This window comes from Zingiber officinale, chromosome 1A, assembly GCF_018446385.1.
Source record: "Zingiber officinale cultivar Zhangliang chromosome 1A, Zo_v1.1, whole genome shotgun sequence".
Classification (NCBI taxonomy): domain Eukaryota; kingdom Viridiplantae; phylum Streptophyta; class Magnoliopsida; order Zingiberales; family Zingiberaceae; genus Zingiber; species Zingiber officinale.
Window position 1 is genome coordinate 78,851,610 of NC_055987.1, and position 18,566 is coordinate 78,870,175.

An 18,566-nucleotide genomic window follows, 5' to 3' on the forward strand; every position below is an offset into this window, starting at 1 on the left:
ACAATGAATTATTCTAGAACATGCGCTTCTAGAGTTTTTGTCTCAAATATATTCCTACTTCTCGTCCGGTCAATAAAACAGAATAAAACACATAAAGAGTATTTTTTTTTTTTTTTTGAGCTAAATGATAAAAAAAAAATGTAAAATGCTCAAGCAGATGAAGCCCAACAATTACAGTTGGACTTTTTAAAATTAATCATATTGGGCAAATGCCTTTGAAGGGAATTGATAATAAATGCTGCAATTGGTGCCACCGTTATCTTACCACTTGTGGGAGCCCATGCTTTGTACCTTTATTCATAACCAATGTTATCATTTCTTCGAATTCGAAAGTAGAATCGTGGTAAGAGGAATATTTTAATGGATGAATAATGTTAATTATCTAGTAGAAGAAGGAGGTGATGTACAAAGCAAAGCAAAACTCGCATAGAAACAGAAGATGAATACCAACTGTAGTTGAAAAAGACAGGTAGCTAAGGGACAGCTATAATTTGAATGCCTGATACCTGTGGTCATGAAGTAGCTAGAACGCCAATTTCGGCCAGCAACATGTTCCAAAAGAACTCATTTAACAACAATGAGAACACCAACAACAGTTGATCCCCAAAGACCCAAATCAAAGATTCTTAGATGTCTGATCCATTCAGAACACCCGTTGTTGTTTAACTTCTTGTTAAATGTCAATGTCAACCCAATGAAAATCTATTTAATTTATTTTTGTATGCTACGATCGAGACCAATAGATGAGCTCACGAACAAATCTTATAACAGAAAATAGGGCAGACTAGCATTTGCGTCATCTCAGACAAAATTCAAGAAGAAATAAAAGCATCTGAATTGCTTTAACACTGACAGGTTGAATGGCTCGGATTTTATTGATAACCAACCAACCCTCGTCGTCTGAGTTAAACTAGTTGTGGTATGTCACCGATATGGGACTGGTCACCACGTACTTGCTCGAGACCCACTTCAGGTAGCCTCCATTTCCTGTGCCACCCACGTTGCTGAACTCCACTTGGAACTCCATCTCTTGGCCCACAGTCTTGAAATGTAACACACTCGGCGTCACTCGAACTTCCACTCCTTGGGGAGCAGCCACCATGGCCATGTAGCTGGAGGCCGCCGAGCCCACGTTCTTCACCTTCCTCTGCACCGTCACGTAATTAGTTCCGTTGCCGCCGAGAACCACCGAGATCGAAGGATAGTTCAAGTCCTTTTCGGCAATGCCAGCGACAAGCTTGCAAACCACCGGCCTCCGGGCGATCATCGTCACCTCCACGCTGGAATAACCCAAGCCGCAGAGATAGCCGATGTAGTCATCTGCGGAGAGGTCGTAGACAAGGCCAGGATTGGTGGCTCGCACTGGGTCAACATGGCCGGCTCCCAACGCGAATAGATCGGCTGGGCGGTGCTGTTCGTTCGATATCGGAGATCCATTCCGGTCGAAAACAGTGGCGGTCGTCATGATGGCCGACTTGATGGCTGCTGGCGACCAATCCGGGTGAGCAGCCTTGATGAGGGCGGCGATCCCGCTGAGATGAGGGGTGGACATGGAAGTCCCCGAAATGATGTTGAAGTTCACCTCTGTGGCGTTTGACGACGGTGGTCCAACGGCGAACGGCCACGCGGCCAAGACGCTCACGCCGGGGCCGGTGACGTCGGGCTTTAGAATCCCTGGGCTTGCAGCATTGGGACCTCTCGATGAGAAAGACGTGATAGCAGGCGCCGGTGAGGTGCCAACTACTGTGCCCTTGAAGCTGAAACCGGCGGCGGGATTGGCGGTAGAGTTGATGTAAGCTTTGATCTGGTCTCCGTCGACGAAACCCACGTGTGACGCCGGGAGGAAGTGAGCGTCGGCGAGTGTGCTGTAACCGTCTGGCTCTTGGTTGGCCAGGATCATGCCAACGCCCCCAGCGCTTTGCACGGTGGCGCCCTTCTCGATCCTCGCAATGCCGCCGCCGCGGTCGCAGAGGACGATTTTTCCCTTCACGTCGACGCCGTCCAATGAGCCGTTGCCGCAGAAGGCTGCGTCCGTCGTGCCTAGGGCGCCGGCGTACACCAGAGGATATTGCGTGGGGGTGTACACCTGCGGCTGGTACAGAGACTCGCCGTCGAAGATTTTTCCGTTTCCGAGACTTACGGTGACTCTTATGCTCCGGTCCATGGTGCTCGCCGCGACGGTTAGGATCCAGGGTGCCTCGTTCGATAGTGTGCTCGGCGAAGGGCCAGAGTTGCCTCCAGCGCAGCTCACAAACACTCCTTTCTCGATGGCTCCGTAGGCTCCCACCGCAATTGGGTCCGCGTAGAAAGGCAGAGAAGCTCCGCCGAGGGAAAGCGAGAGCACATCGACTCCGTCGGACACGGCGGCATCCATTGCGGCCAATATATCGCTGCCTGAGCAGTCTTCGGGTCCGCAAACTTTGTACATGGCAATGTGAGCCATGGGCGCTATCCCTGCGGCTGTTCCGAGAGCGTTCCCGAGTACCTGAGCACCCGACACGAACGCGCCAGCGGCCGTGCTGGCAGTGTGGGTGCCATGACCCTCTTCGTCGATCGGGGGTGCAGAGGACGAACCGGCAAGGAATGTTCGCGCGCCGATGAGCTTATTGTTGCAACTCGACACATTGAAATCACAACTGCCTTTCCACTTGGCAGGGGGCGACGGCATACCGGCGTCTCTGAAGGAAGGGTGATCGGGGAAGATGCCGGTGTCTAGAAGGCCGACGATGATGCCCTTGCCGTAGTTGGACTGGTTCCAGATGCCATTGCGGAGGTTCAAACCGAGGAAGTCAGGGGTGTGGGTGGTGAGCAACTGATATTTGGGGTCCCAATGGGCGCCGACGAACCCAGGGAGGAGAGACATGAGGGCCAGCTCGGATTCCGTCAGCCGAGCAGCAAAACCGCTCATGACGTTGGTGTAAGAGTAGAGCAAATGCGACTCCGAAGTGACTGCAGTGACGAACGACTTGTACCAGCTTTGGCGGTCGAAGGAGGCGCCGACGGTGGTCGGCAGCCGAACGTGAATGATGTAGGTACTTCGTGGAGAAGCAGCATTCGTGGGATATGGATGGGACAAGAGGTGGTGGAATAGAGCAATTAGGCAGAGGAAGGAAGAAGCTTTGAGGATCTCCATTAATGGAGATTAATAATGTGTTTAATTCGCTATTGTTCGCTATCTATATTAGTTTATATAGTACTGATAGGTGTGAAGGAGATGAAGAAGAAGGCCGTGCGCAAATCTGGATGGATATGCCGGCCGGCAGATTAAATACTGCAGTAGAAGAGATTAAGGTATAATGTATGTTGATTAAGGTACGGGGCGGAGATGTAAAGAAAACCAGTTCGTCTGCTTCGAATGTTGAGGAGAATGCAATGACGAAATCGTAATCATTGTTTGGAAAGCGGGGAGCGACCAGGTCAATAACTGACTTTGTTATATCAGCTAATTCGACGAGACCATTGTAACTAGTGAAGCAATCGCAATCAATAATAATAATAATAATAATAATAATAATTAATACGATGTATGAGAAGGGGATTCAGCAGATGACATAGTCAAAGGTCAAGTCCATGGAATGGTCAGAAGTCTATCCTATGTGGTGGTCAGAAGTCAAGTTTGTGTGGTCATGGTCAAAGTCTCGGCTGACGGGGCAGTCAAAATATAAGATTACAAGTGGGACAAGATCCAGTCTCGATGGCAATTAAGGGTAGGGCCCACAGGCCAGGTAAAGACGAGGAAGGAAAGGCCTCTGGCGTACAACAGACCTGGCGTACAGGTCGGAACATACAAGTCATGGATTATAGTAGATAGAAGCAGGTTGGAATACAGACCTGGCGTACAGGTCGGGACGTACAAATTATGGATTAGAAGATCGCGTTATCTGTTATTTACAAATTATAAACAGTAGCGCACGACTAAAATGGAAAGGAACAAACTATCGGAAAAGTCGTAGTGTAATTAGGTGTTTATCTTGACTAATAAATTATACTAGTACACTCTAAGTGTATTGAGCATCACCATTTAAGGAAAGTTTTTTTATACTGACTTAATAAAAGAACAAGTGCTTAGTTATTATGGAAGTGTGTGCTCTTAATCCTAATATAATAACAAACAGATATATTTAATATTTATTTATTTAACTTATCAAAGGGTGAGATTTAGCTTGATAAATCAATAAGCCTGATAAGTTGGGAAATGATATTACTTATAGTGTGTGTTGTTGATTATAGAAGGAAACTGTGTCCTAGTAATTTAGATTGATAATGTCCCCAAGAGGAGCTCATAAGTTTGTCATGTTAAACCCTGCAGGTGGACTTAGTCCGACATAATGATAAAGTTGAGTTATACTACTCTTGTACTGAGATATTAATTAAAATGAGTTATCAGGAACTCAATTAATTAGTGGACATCTGACATCTTAAACACAAGGAGACTAACACACTCATAATAAGACGGAGCCCAAAATGTAATTTAGGATTTGTGCGGTAGTTCAATAATAATTCTTTAGTGGTATGAATTATTATTTATGAAGTTAAGTTGTGTGTTCGGGGCGAACACGGGAAACTTAATTTCATCGGGAGACCAAAACCAATTTCTCCTCTCGGTCCCTATCGTAGCCTCTTGTATATAGAGAATTATACCCACCTATACCCACCTTCTTGCCCATCCTAATAGGGTCGGCCAAGACCAAAGGATTGAGCTAAGTTAATTGGCCGGCCATAGCTTGGAGCCCAAGCTTGATTGACCAACCATATTAAAAAGGATTTTATTTTTATTTAAATTTTTTTCTTAATGTGGATACCATGGTTTTAAGAGAGAGTTTAAAATTTAAATCTTTCCTTTTATAACTTTCTACAAAAGATTAAGAAAAGATTTGAAATCTTTCCTTATTTGTAGATTGAAAGGTGGATTTTAATTTTAAGAAAACTTTCCTTTTTTAACCATGTTCATGATTTAAAAGAGAGTTTAAAAAATTAAATATTTCCTTTTATAAGTTTCTACAAAAGATTAAGAAAAGATTTGATATATTTCCTTATTTATATATTGAAAGGAGATTTTAATTTTTAAAGATAACTTTCCTTTTTAGAAATGATCCACATGTTTAAAAGAAAGATTTTAATTTATAAAATTTCCTTTTTATAATCCACCATGAAGGGAAAAATTATTGGAGAAATTTTTTATAAATTTCCGGAGACAAATTAGGAAGTTTTAATTCTTATTAAAACTCTCCTTGTTTATAACTTATAGATGTGGCCGGCCATGTAATGTGAGAAGAGGAAATTATTTTTAATTAAATAAATTTTCCTTTTCACGGTAAAATAATTAAGGAAGTTTTTTATTTAAATTTCCTTATTTGCCAAGACCAAGGATTATAAAAGAGGGGGTAGAGGTGCCTTCATGGGTAACGACTCTATTCTATTATTCCTCTCTTTTCCTCTTTGGTGGTCAGCTCTAGCTTCTCCCTCTTCTCTTCTTTTTGTGGCCGGCGGCAACTTTTCTAGGAGCTTGGTTGGTGGCCGATTTTACTTGAGGAAGAAGAAGAAGGAGGAGGTTTTGTTTCCTAGCATCCCTTGGAGATTGATTGGAGGTCTAAAGTGTTGGTGCAACCTTAGGTCAAGGTTGACCTGGTTGACCTGACTCGAGTTGTGTTTTGATGTTTGACGATGTTTGACGAGAAGAGAGTTGTATTCTTGATGCTTGACAAGAATAGGTGTTTGGGAGATTGTAGGTGCAACCTTAGGTCAAGGTTGACCTGGTTGACCTGATTCGGGAAAAGTCCAAGCAGGGAGTTTGGCACGGGGAAAAGTCCTGGTGAGTTAAGCCAGGCAGTCGGAGAAGTCCTGGTGAGTGAAGCCAGGCAGTCGGGAAATCCTGGTGAGTGAAGCCAGGTGAAAATCCTAGTGAGTGAAGCTAGGTGAAGGTGAAAGTCCTGGTTGTTGGAGCAATCCCAATGGTTCGTGGGACCATGTGTTTTGGTGTTTGGGCAAAGGGTTTAAGTTAGGTTTACCCTTGTTATTTGATATGTGTACTTGAGTTGTGCAAGACTGCAGGTGACACATGTGACTCAGGTTGACGGCTTCGGGTCCGGTGAAGGATGGAGCATCCGAGGGACCGTGGACAAGGCAGCGAGGACAAGGGCCGAGGGAAGCGACTTCGAGGCATACGCGAAGGATGGCATTGGGGACGAGCCGTGGGCTTGGATGCATCCGAGGGACGAGAGCCAAAGGAAGTAGGCTTGAAGGCAAGAGGTCAAGGCTGCAAAGAAGAGTCAAATGAGTTGTGAGGGTACGAGTGCATGAGAGATTGTACTCGGAGTAAAATCCTAGTTTTAGGGTTTCACTGTAGCGGCACTGTAGCAGTTACTGCAGCGCACTGTAGCAGTTACTGTAGCGTACTGTAGCAGTCGACTGGTGTATGGACCAGTCGACTGATGCACTGTAGCAGAGAGCCGTTGAGATAGCCGTTGGGCTGGCATCAGTCGACTGGTGCAAGGACCAGTCGACTGGTAACGGGCAAATCAGGTTCTGATTTGTTCCAAGCTCTATAAGAAGGAGCTTGGTATGGCCGGCCAAGGCGACGAAATTAGACTTGGTTAAGGTCTAATTAGTAGTCTACAAGTGCTCAAGTGTTTGTGGAATCCAAGAGGTCTTGGTGTGTTGTGGTGAGGTTTCTCCACCCACAAGGAGCGACTTAAGATAGCCGGAGTTTCCGGGGGACTAATCCACCGAAGGATCGGGATCGTCCACCTTACGGACAGCCGTGGAGTAGGAGCATCATCTCCGAACCACGTTACATCGAGCGTGTTAGCGTTTGTATTCTCGTTTGTGTTTCTTTGTTTTTAGTTTCTATATTTCCGCTTGCGCAAACTAACGTATTGTAGAGAAGAAATCGATTTGGGGGTGGCCTAGCTATCCAACCCCCCTTCAAGTCGGCCACCGATCCTCCAACAATTGGTATCAGAGCGAGGTTGCTCTCCGTTGGACTAACCGCCAAGGAAGCATAAGATGGCCGGGTTGATTGTCCCTCCAAAATTTGAAGGAGGAAGCCTTGGGGACATCACCTATTGGATGAAGAAGATGGAGATCTTCTTCAACACGGATTGGGACACCATGATGGTGGTAAATGAACCGTTCAAAGTCCCAAAGGACAAGAAAGGAAAGAAGCTTCGAACACGACATTGGACGGAGGAGCAAACCTCACGATCGGAGGCAAACTCAAAGGTAATAGCAATTTTAATTGATTTATTGCCTCCTAATGTGATAAGTGGTGTAGGTAAATACGAGAACGCCCATGAGTTATGGAGCAAAGTGAAGAAGTTTCCATGGGAGGAATTCATGCCTACACAAGAAGAAAGAAAATCCGAAGAAAGTGATGAAGTGGTCCAAGAGGAGAAGAAGGACCAATCGGATGTGGAGACCAATTCAACATCAAAAGAAGAAGAGGAAGTAAATTTGGTCACATTTGAGGAAAAGGATGAAGAAAGGTCATCCACAAGTGTGGATGAGGAAGATATAGCATCTACATCCTCAATGGTTGAAGAAGAATCCAAGACAAGTGAAGAAGAAGAAGAAGAAATCTTGGAAGAAGTCAACCTAGTGAGCACCTCCACCGAAGCAAAGGCAAAAGATCACATCATTTGTTTCGGGTGCAATGAGAAGGGACACTACAAGAGTAGGTGTCCATTGGGTAAGAAGAAGGTAATTCCTAAACCCAATCAAGTTATTTTAAATGCTAACATGGGTGGTAGGAATGAAGAAACCCAAAAGAAGAGGATGCACATTGTATGCTTCACATGTGGAATGAAGGGTCACTTCCACACCAAATGCCCAAAGGTCAAGGGAGTGACCAGATGCTAGGAATGATGAACCAACAGGTCAAGGTTGACCGGATGTTGGTGTAGAAGCCTGAGGTTTAGGGCTGGGGAGTTTGGATCGGTCTGGGGACCGATCCAGTGATACACTAGATAGCCTGATCGGTCACCAGATCGATCAGTAACCATCCAGTAGCCTACTGTAGGTTATCTGATCGGTCTAGAGACCGATCAGATAACGATCGAGGCCAAAAGTTCGGAAGAGACCGATCGCGACTACCGATCGTCTCCTGATCGGTCCGTGGACCGATCAGAAGTTCTCTGATCGGTCCATGGACCGATCAAAGACGGAACAGAAGCGAAGGCTAGGAATGGATCGGTCGTGGACCGATCCATGGAGCCCTGATCGTCCACGCATCGATCCAGCACTAGCCGCTGCGACTCAACGCCAGATTTCTTCGTGTTTCTTCGCTTTCGCAGTTATAAAAGGAGGGTGCCGCGAGCCTCCACTCTTCACTTCTTCTTCTTCTTCCTTGATTTGCATCCCGCTGAGCTTTGTTGAGCTCGCTCTCAAGCTTCGCGTGAGCTTCCGGCTCGATCACCTGCAGTTGGGTGGTGAAGTTGGTGCTTCATCGCCTCCGGTCGACAGAGAAGGCAAGCGAGTGTTGCATTCATATTGTTGTTTGTATTTGCTTCTTGCTTTCCTTGTACTCCTTTCTTGTTGTTACAAGTATTGTGGCGAGGTTTCTCCACCCACAAGGAGCATCTATTAGCCGGTTCTCCGGGGACTCATCCACCGACGGATTGATAGGCTTCGTCCACCTTACGGACACACCGAGGAGTAGGAGTTTATCTCCGAACCTCGTTACATCGGTTTGTTTGAGGTTTGTCTTCTTTCCCTTTCGTTTCTGTGTTTATTTTCAGCTGCGCTAACACGTTTTGTAGAAAGAAACGATGACTTGGGGTCGGCTATTCACACCCCCCTCTCTAGCCTCCGTACGAAGGATCCTAACATAAAGTTCTTCATCCCTTGAAGAAAAGAAGGTGGCCGAAACTTGGAAGAAAGGTGAAGGCTTGGGACTTGGGTGATTCTCATCTCGGTAGATCATTGCCCACACAACGTCCGGGATAAGAAGAGGAATACGGTAGAAGATCATGTTGGGTTCTTCGGGCCGCGAAAACCGCCTTTTCGCGTCGCGGAAACCCCGAAGGACCCAAAGCCGTAGATCCGTGCAAAGATTCGTATACAAAATTCGAAAAACTATTTCTTGTACGAGTTCAAAAACCGATCTACTACTTAGATCTACGAGAAAAAGTGTTTACCCTTGAAGCGTGCCCTTCGTTTAGTCCCGCTCGTCCAAGGAAGCGTTGGATCTCGAGAGTGTCAATGTAGACACTCCTCTCTCGGTATCCACACGAACAAGGAGGGTTCTCTAACTCTCAAGGATGGAAGAGAGAGCACCACAAGTGTGCTAGCACTCTCTAGATGCTCTCGGATGGGATTGGAAAGAAGAGAAAAGAAGAGAAAACAAGAAGAATCTCACCACTCCTCTAGTAGTCTTCTCCTTTGTGACCTTCACACTCTCTTATTGTCTTGGACTTAACTCACACCTCTCCTCCCAATGAAGTGCACGGCAACCATCAGCCATGGAGAGAGCAAGCAAGAAGGAAGATGATACAATAAAACCACATCAATACACACAAATGAAAAAACTCCACACCATTAAGTGTGGTCGGCCACATAACTCCTCTCATTAATGTGGCCGGCCACATTAAAGAAAGGAGAGTGTAACCTCCAATGAGGTGGCACACCTCATGAGGTGGAGGTGATGTGGCAACTATGTGTCATGCCATGTAGGATGAGTCAACCTACATGATGTGGCAATGCATCAAGTCAAACTTGATGTTTCAACTTCCAATTTGGTCAAGTCAAACTTGACCCAATCTCTTCCTTGTTGAGTTAAATCCAAGCTTTGATTCAAGTCAATTTTAATTTAATGAATCTCAATTCATTAATATAAATTGACTCAATGAATCAAATGTAAATTAGACTCATTCAACAATTGAATCTAATTGAGTCTAACTCAATAAGTCTAATTCGAATCCAATCTTTGGTTCATCATATGAACCTAATCCTATTGGTTCATCATATGAACCTAATCTCCATCCACATGTTCTTTGTGTGTGACCCAATAGGTTTTTGTAACGTTGGCAATGTTTCTAAACTCTTTTAGAAACATAAGCAATGAGCGGCATCTAGCAATACATCATTGCTACCCAAGTTACAAGAAATGTTGAGATCCAACATCACCTTGTGACTACTAATTGTGACTCCTCACAATATGTGACATTGTCCTTCTATCCTAGACATCTAGATTGATCAATGTGAGGCATAGACCGTGACATCCTCTAATCAATCTAAATCTTGAACTCCAAGTAGACGCACTCGATCAAATGAGCTCAACATCTAATGTTGACTCATTTGGGCATGGCCATGCACTTAGTGGTCTCACTCTATCAAGAATAGCGATGTCGCTCCCGTCATATGGGAGGAATAGATCCCATCTACATCACTCACATCCCTTTGCATAATTCGTTATATACCCAGTAATCGCCTTTATAGTCCACCCAGTTACGGGTGACGTTTGACGAAACCAAAGTACATAACTCCTTATGTAGGGATCCATAGTGACTTCAGGTCTAAGGACTAATAGTCATACTAATAGCCACATGAGAAAGTATATGACACTCATATAACGATCCATGATACTTTCTCATGGCGGGTCATTCAGTATACATTCTCCAATATATACCCATGTGTCAACTTGATATCTCCATATCCATGACTTATGAGATCAAGTCATCGAGTTGACCTACATGCTAGTCTTATTGCATTAACATCGTCCCTGAATGTTAATACTCGACTAGGAATGATTAAGAGTAGTGTTCCCTATATCATCTCACTATCGATTCAACCAATCGATTGATATAGGTAAGAACGCTCTACTCAAGGACGTTACTATACTTAGTTTATTTGGCACTAAAACAAATAAGCATAATAACCAAACTATTGCCTTTATTAATATAAGAATATGATATACATGAGTCCATACAATCATCAAATGATTGGCTCTAGGGCTCTAACTAACAATCTCCCACTAGCACTAGTGCCAATCAGTATAGCCTCTAAGGCCTAAAGACCTAGTGTGACCGTCATGCTTCCTCTGTGCCAAAGCCTTGGTCAACGGATCTGCAATGTTAGCCTCTGTAAGTACTCTGCAAATCTTCACATCTCCTCTATCGATAATCTCTCGAATGAGATGGAAACGTTGTAGAACTGCTGTGAACTCTGCCAGCTCATAGCACTACCATTCAAGCAAAACATGAACCTCGACTGTGATTTAATCATCCTGGTCGGTCTGGAAGCTAGTATTACTGTAACTCTTTACAGCTAGCTCATCATCGCCTCCATATATCAAGAAATATTCTTTAGTCCTTCTCAAGTACTTAAGAATATTCTTGACCGCTATCCAGTGACTTTCACCTGGATCTGACTGGTATCTGCTCGTCATGCTCATAGCATACGAGACATCAGGTCGAGTACATAACATGGCATACATGATAGATCCTATGGCTGTGGAACTACAAAAACCCTCAGGTTGTGTCATGTACACATCCTCGAGTATGTTTCCAATCAGAAACGTGATTTTTGATATCCATCCGCCATATCTTGGAATCTGGTCTCATCACAGCTTCCTGATAGGTGTTAGGCTCATCCTCTATGAGCACAACGTCATCATGGTCAGACACGAGAAATGAATATCTCTCAGGATGATGTACCCTATCAGACCTGCGAAGAGGTATGTCTACTTGAACTGGTTGTTGTTCCTCAACTCCTTGTGGAACAACATCATCCACAACACATTGTGGTTCCAGTTCAACTTCCATCGAGGCATCAGTGCTATTGTTCACATCTTGAACTTCTTCAAGATCGAACGCGCTCCCACTAGTCTTTCTAGAAACAAAGTCCCTTTCTAGAAAGACCCCAGTCTTTGCCACAACTACCTTGTGCTGACTGGGAATGTAGAAGTAATATCCCTTAGTTTCCTTGGAATATCCGATGAAATAGCACTTGTCAGATTTGGGTCCTAATTTGTCTGAGACTTGACGTCGACGTAAGCCTCACTGCCCCAAATCCTCATGAAAGACACCGGCATCTCCCAGTCCATTTCCTATGGTGTCTTTATCACGGCCTTGGATGGAACTCGGTTGAGAATGAAAGCTGCCGTGTCTAGAGCATAACCCCAGAGATATGTTGGAAGATCTGTGTGACTCATCATAGATCGTACCATATCTAATAGGGTGCGATTCCTCCTTTCGGATACACCATTCCACTGTGGTGTTCCAGGAGGAGTGAGTTGGGATAGGATCCCACACTCAGCTAGATAGTCACGAAACTCATGGCTTAAGTATTCACCACCTCGATCTGATCGAAGTATTTTAATACTCTTGCCAAGGCGGTTTCGTACTTCATTCTTGAATTCCTTGAACTTTTCAAAGGATTCTGATGTACACATAACCATATCTACTGAAGTCATCAATAAATGTGATGAAGTATCTATAACCACCTCTAGCAGCGACATTGAAAGGGCCACATACATCACTATGTATGAGTCCTAATAAATCAGTTGCTCTCTCGCTAGGCCCACTAAAGGGGTCTTGGTCATCTTGCCTCGTAGGCATGACTCGCATATCTCATATGATTCTAAATCAAATGAATCCAGCATACCATCCTTATGGAGCTGGGATAAGCGCTTGTCATTTATATGACCTAAGCGACAGTGCCAGAGGTATGTTTGGTTCATGTCATTTGACTTGAACCAATTGGTACTAATGTTATAGATAGGGCTCTCAAGGTCTAGAATATAGAGTCCGTTTATCAGTGGTGCACTACAATAGAACATATCTTTCAAATAAACAGAACAACATTTGTCTTTTATTATAAAAGAGTATCCTTTCTTGTCTAAACAAGAAATTGAAACTATGTTCTTAGTAAGAGCAGGCACATAACAACAATCGACTAACTCTAGTACAAGCCCAGAGGGCAGAGATAGAAAGTAAATCCCTACAGCAACAGCAGCAACCCGTGCTCCATTGCCTTCTCGTAGGTCTACCTCGCCCTTTGTCAATGTCCTGCTATTTCTCAGCGCCTGCACATCAATACAAATGTGAGAAGCACATCCAGTATCTAATACCCAAGATGTAGAAATAGATAGATTGACTTCTATAACACATATACCTGAAGTGGAAGTATCACTTCGCTTCTTCTTAAGATCCTCCAAGTATACCTTGCAGTTCCTCTTCCAGTGCCCGGTCTGACCGCAGTGGAAGCAGGTAGCATCCTTCGCTTCAGGCTTCAGTGCCTTGCCTTTGCCCTTGATTTGGGACTTTCCCTTACCTTTGGGCTTGCCCTTGCCCTTGTGCTTCTGAACCATCAGAATGGGCTTAACCTTCTTAAGGTTAATCTCAGCAGTTCGTAACATACTAAGTAGCTCGGGCAATTGTAGTTCAGAACGAATTGACTATAGCTATCTGGCAAGGACTGCAAGATCAAGTCAGTGGACAGCTCTTGGCCAAGTGGGAACCCCAGTCTTTGTAGATTCTCTATGTACCCAATCATCTTGAATACATAAGGACCTACAGGAGCCCCATCTGACATCTTGCACTGAAACAGTGCCTTCGAGATCTCAAATCTCTCATGCCTCGCTTGTCCCTGATATAGTTGGCGAAGATGCTCAACCATATCGTAAGCGCCCATCAACTCATGTTGCTTCTGAAGCTCTGAGTCGTCTTGATGCTTCTTATAAGCATCTTTGTCGGCTCGCGGGGCATTGGCAGGAGGAGCCTCAGGAATAGGCTGCTCCAGAACGTACAGCTTATGCTCCTGGGTGAGAACTATTCTCAAGTTTCTGTACCAGTCCAGGAAATTCGCTCCGTTGAGCTTGTCCTTCTCAAGGATATATCGCAGGGAGAAAGTGTTCGTATTTGACGTCATGGTTATCTACAACATAAAAATTTGCAGAAATAAAAATCATATTCTTTTAAAATCATTTAATTAGGCCTTTAATTAAATGATGCTCCCACTGAATTCTATAATTCTTGTGGGACAAGATCCACATCATACTAACCCTTGAGTTAGCTTTGGCTAATACGCCCAAGGCTTAGTATGATCGGTAGGTAACGATTACCAATTACATCTCTATGCAACTCTTGTTTATAGAATCAATATCCGCATTTATATTAAAACTCGAGTTAGCTTTGGCTAATACGCCCGAGAGTTAATATAGATGTGATATTGACCTATCTTTCCAACTATTGGAAAAATGCCTATAGTTGACTCAATCCAACCGAGTAACTATGAATACTCAATCTAATTGAGTTTGTATTCACCCATGTGTTGATAGACGGGACCAAGATTGTCTCTCCGTATCCTACCAAGATAATATGTATTGCTCTGCTTTGGCAGATTCAACAATACATGTGATCGAGGTAGTGATAGGTATCACGGCACGGTTAGGCATTTAGAGTTGGTTCGATCTAGATCTAATCTAATCGAGAAGGATGCATCTTGTGCACGACTTAGATCTAATCTAATCGCAAGGGTGCATCATGTGCACGACTTAGATCTAATCTAATCGTTAAGGCACTAATTAATTAATTAACTATTAAACATGCATCAGATACATAATAATTAATTAATTAATCTATTTGTGATTTAGTCATGGCCCTACTACGATCTTCTCAAGCCAATGAGAAAATCGAATGGTCAACCTAGGGTTAACAGCTTCTCCAAGCTCCTCCCTTTGACCACCTTGTGTTGCTCGTGCCGCCTCGGAACTCCGTCTCGTGTGGACCCTCCACCGCTCCAATTTGTACATTACAATTTGAAACTCGAGTTACATTCGAGTCTAAATCTAATTTACAACAAGAATAAAAGACGAGGCACGACGCGCAGGTCGTGAATAATAAAATAAATACAACACGCGAAAACACATCACGGCACGCAGGCCGTATTATGAATTACAACACAACCAATCATATTGGGTTTTGGGCCATGACTATCACAAAATTAATATATAATTCAAAATTATATATTTTCTGTTATTTTTTATAATTTTTTTCCCGGCTGACCCGTTTAGCGGTTTGGGCGCAATCGCGGAACGGATCCCCTTGCGGGGCCAGGGGCAGCGCCCCTACCCGCGATCTAACCATCGCGAGGGTCCCATTGCGATCCAACAGCGCCTAAACCCGCTGTCCCAAAATGATTTGGGCCGAGACATTACCGTTTCGGAAAAATCTTCCCGACGGGTTCGTTTTTAGCGATTTCGGGTGCGATCGCGGAGCAAATCCCCTTGCGGGGTTAGGGGCAGCGCCCCTACCCACGATCTAACCATCGTGAGTTGCTCCGTTACGATCTAAAGGCACCCGAGTCCGCTGTCCCAAAAGATTTTGGGTCGAAACGAAGCCGTTTGGGAAAATTCTTCCCGATAGCCGAAGCCTACAAGTGCCGAGACACTTGTGCTTCGCCTATAAGGAAAAATTACCCATAAAAACATAAAAATTGAATTTTTACAGAAAATCACAGAAGTTTTTGTTTTCCAAAAACCAAAAACTAACTCGTACAAGTCTTTGCACGTGACTCTGATACCACTGTTGGGTTCTTCACGTCGCGGAAACCCCGAAGGACCCAAAGCCGTAGATCCGTGCAAAGATTCGTATACAAAATTCGAAAAACTATTTCTTGTACGAGTTCAAAAACCGATCTACTACTTAGATCTACGAGAAAAAGTGTTTACCCTTGAAGCGTGCCCTTCGTTTAGTCCCGCTCGTCCAAGGAAGCGTTGGATCTCGAGAGTGTCAATGTAGACACTCCTCTCTCGGTATCCACACGAACAAGGAGGGTTCTCTAACTCTCAAGGATGGAAGAGAGAGCACCACAAGTGTGCTAGCACTCTCTAGATGCTCTCGGATGGGATTGGAAAGAAGAGAAAAGAAGAGAAAACAAGAAGAATCTCACCACTCCTCTAGTAGTCTTTTCCTTTGTGACCTTCACACTCTCTTATTGTCTTGGACTTAACTCACACCTCTCCTCCCAATAAAGTGCACGGCAACCATCAGCCATGGAGAGAGCAAGCAAGAAGGAAGATGATACAATAAAACCACATCAATACACACAAATGAAAAAACTCCACACCATTAAGTGTGGCCGGCCACATAACTCCTCTCATTAATGTGGCCGGCCACATTAAAGAAAGGAGAGTGTAACCTCCAATGAGGTGGCACACCTCATGAGGTGGAGGTGATGTGGCAACTATGTGTCATGCCATGTAGGATTAGTCAACCTACATGATGTGGCAATGCATCAAGTCAAACTTGATGTTTCAACTTCCAATTTGGTCAAGTCAAACTTGACCCAATCTCTTCCTTGTTGAGTTAAATCCAAGCTTTGATTCAAGTCAATTTTAATTTAATGAATCTCAATTCATTAATATAAATTGACTCAATGAATCAAATGTAAATTAGACTCATTCAACAATTGAATCTAATTGAGTCTAACTCAATAAGTCTAATTCGAATCCAATCTTTGGTTCATCATATGAACCTAATCCTATTGGTTCATCATATGAACCTAATCTCCATCCACATGTTCTTTGTGTGTGACCCAATAGGTTCTTGTAACGTTGGCAATGTTTCTAAACTCTTTTAGAAACATAAGCAATGAGCGGCATCTAGCAATACATCATTGCTACCCAAGTTACAAGAAATGTTGAGATCCAACATCACCTTGTGACTACTAATTGTGACTCCTCACAATATGTGACATTGTCCTTCTATCCTAGACATCTAGATTGATCAATGTGAGGCATAGACCGTGTCATCCTCTAATCAATCTAAATCTTGAACTCCAAGTAGACGCACTCGATCAAATGAGCTCAACATCTAATGTTGACTCATTTGGGCATGGTCATGCACTTAGTGGTCTCACTCTATCAAGAATAGCGATGTCGCTCCCGTCATATGGGAGGGATAGATCCCATCTACATCACTCACATCCCTCTGCATAATTCGTTATATACCCAGTAATCGCCTTTATAGTCCACCCAGTTACGGGTGACGTTTGACGAAACCAAAGTACATAACTCCTTATGTAGGGATCCATGGTGACTTCAGGTCTAAGGACTAATAGTCATACTAATAGCCACATGAGAAAGTATATGACACTCATATAACGATCCATGATACTTTCTCATGGCGGGTCATTCAGTATACATTCTCCAATATATACCCATGTGTCAACTTGATATCTCCATATCCATGACTTGTGAGATCAAGTCATCGAGTTGACCTACATGCTAGTCTTATTGCATTAACATCGTCCCTGAATGTTAATACTCGACTAGGAATGATTAAGAGTAGTGTTCCCTATATCATCTCACTATCGATTCAACCAATCGATTAATATAGGTAAGAACGCTCTACTCAAGGACGTTACTATACTTAGTTTATTTGGCACTAAAACAAATAAGCATAATAACCAAACTATTGCCTTTATTAATATAAGAATATGATATACATGAGTCCATACAATCATCAAATGATTGGCTCTAGGGCTCTAACTAACAGATCAAGAGGTTATTTGCTTACAAAGAAAGATATAACTAGTAATTATTTTCCACATCATACTAGTTTTCTTTATATAGTTATTTTTGGAAATACCAAACACAAAAGACATATGATTCTAGAGTTTCGAATTTGTTTCGAATTTGTGTTTTTGTTTTTGTTTTTCGAATTTGTGATTCGATTGATCTTTTTGGTTAAACCTAATGTTATTTTAGGAAATTAAATATTGAATTTCTTTTAAAGGCTTTGTCGAGGCAGGGGTGGATGATCCCATACCCAAGAAGGCCTTGTGCCTCGCCATGTTTGACCTGGGAGCCGATTTTAGAAATAAATATTTAATTAACTTTGTAACATAGGTTGGACTTGGATCAATAGTGTTAAGTTCCGCTTGCGATCTAAGTCTAAACCATTAAGAATATATAAGTTAAATTTGGAATCAATAATATTAAGTTCCGTTTGTGATTCCTAATTTAACTTCTAAAGAACACAATAGGTTATTTAGGAAAGGTTCAACACTTGTACAAAATTTTTGTACAGTGGAACTGGTACGATCTTCCTAGGACTAACCGACAATTGGTATCAGAGCTAGGGGTTGCCTCTGTGTGTTTGGTTTTCAAATAGATTATGCACATGTCATACATAATTTAGGCAGGATAATAGTAGGATGTGCTAACTGTTTGGTTGCAGGCTCCAACTATTATGGCATATAGATATTGTGTGTGATTGGACCCTTGGACATGTCAAGGGCATTATTTTGTGTGCATCATTGTATGTATCAAATACAACAGGAGCTGTGTTATTTTTAGAATTTTATTTTTGTTCGATCTAGAATACATGTACATTCCTTTATGGAATATAGGATCGATGTATGTAAAATTCTATATTTGTCGCGGATCGTATCTTTACGAGGCGTGGTGCTATCGGAGGACCAGAGGCGCAGCGGAATAAGAAGTAAGATAGATGCGACAACTCGACCAGATGGCGGTGGCTAAAGATGGCAGCAGCTAGGGTTGGAGCACACGGAGGTGTAACACCCATAGAGTACTTAGCAAGATTTTAGATATTTTTTTTTAT

At 43.3% G+C, this 18,566-nt stretch overlaps 1 protein-coding gene across 1 annotated transcript; it reads right to left on the reverse strand.

The window, feature by feature from the left end:
• Positions 1-730: 730 nt before the first annotated feature.
• On the reverse strand, positions 731-3,142 carry LOC122005720 (subtilisin-like protease). The gene has a single exon (XM_042560866.1). The coding sequence runs from the start codon at positions 3,131-3,133 to the stop codon at positions 911-913; it is 2,223 nt and encodes a 740-aa protein (XP_042416800.1). The 5' UTR covers positions 3,134-3,142; the 3' UTR covers positions 731-910.
• Positions 3,143-18,566: the final 15,424 nt, after the last annotated feature.

Bases quoted from the DNA above. Each gene is read 5' to 3' on its own strand.
- LOC122005720 (XM_042560866.1), bottom strand. From the start codon at position 3,133: ATGGAGATCCTCAAAGCTTCTTCCTTCCTCTGCCTAATTGCTCTATTC.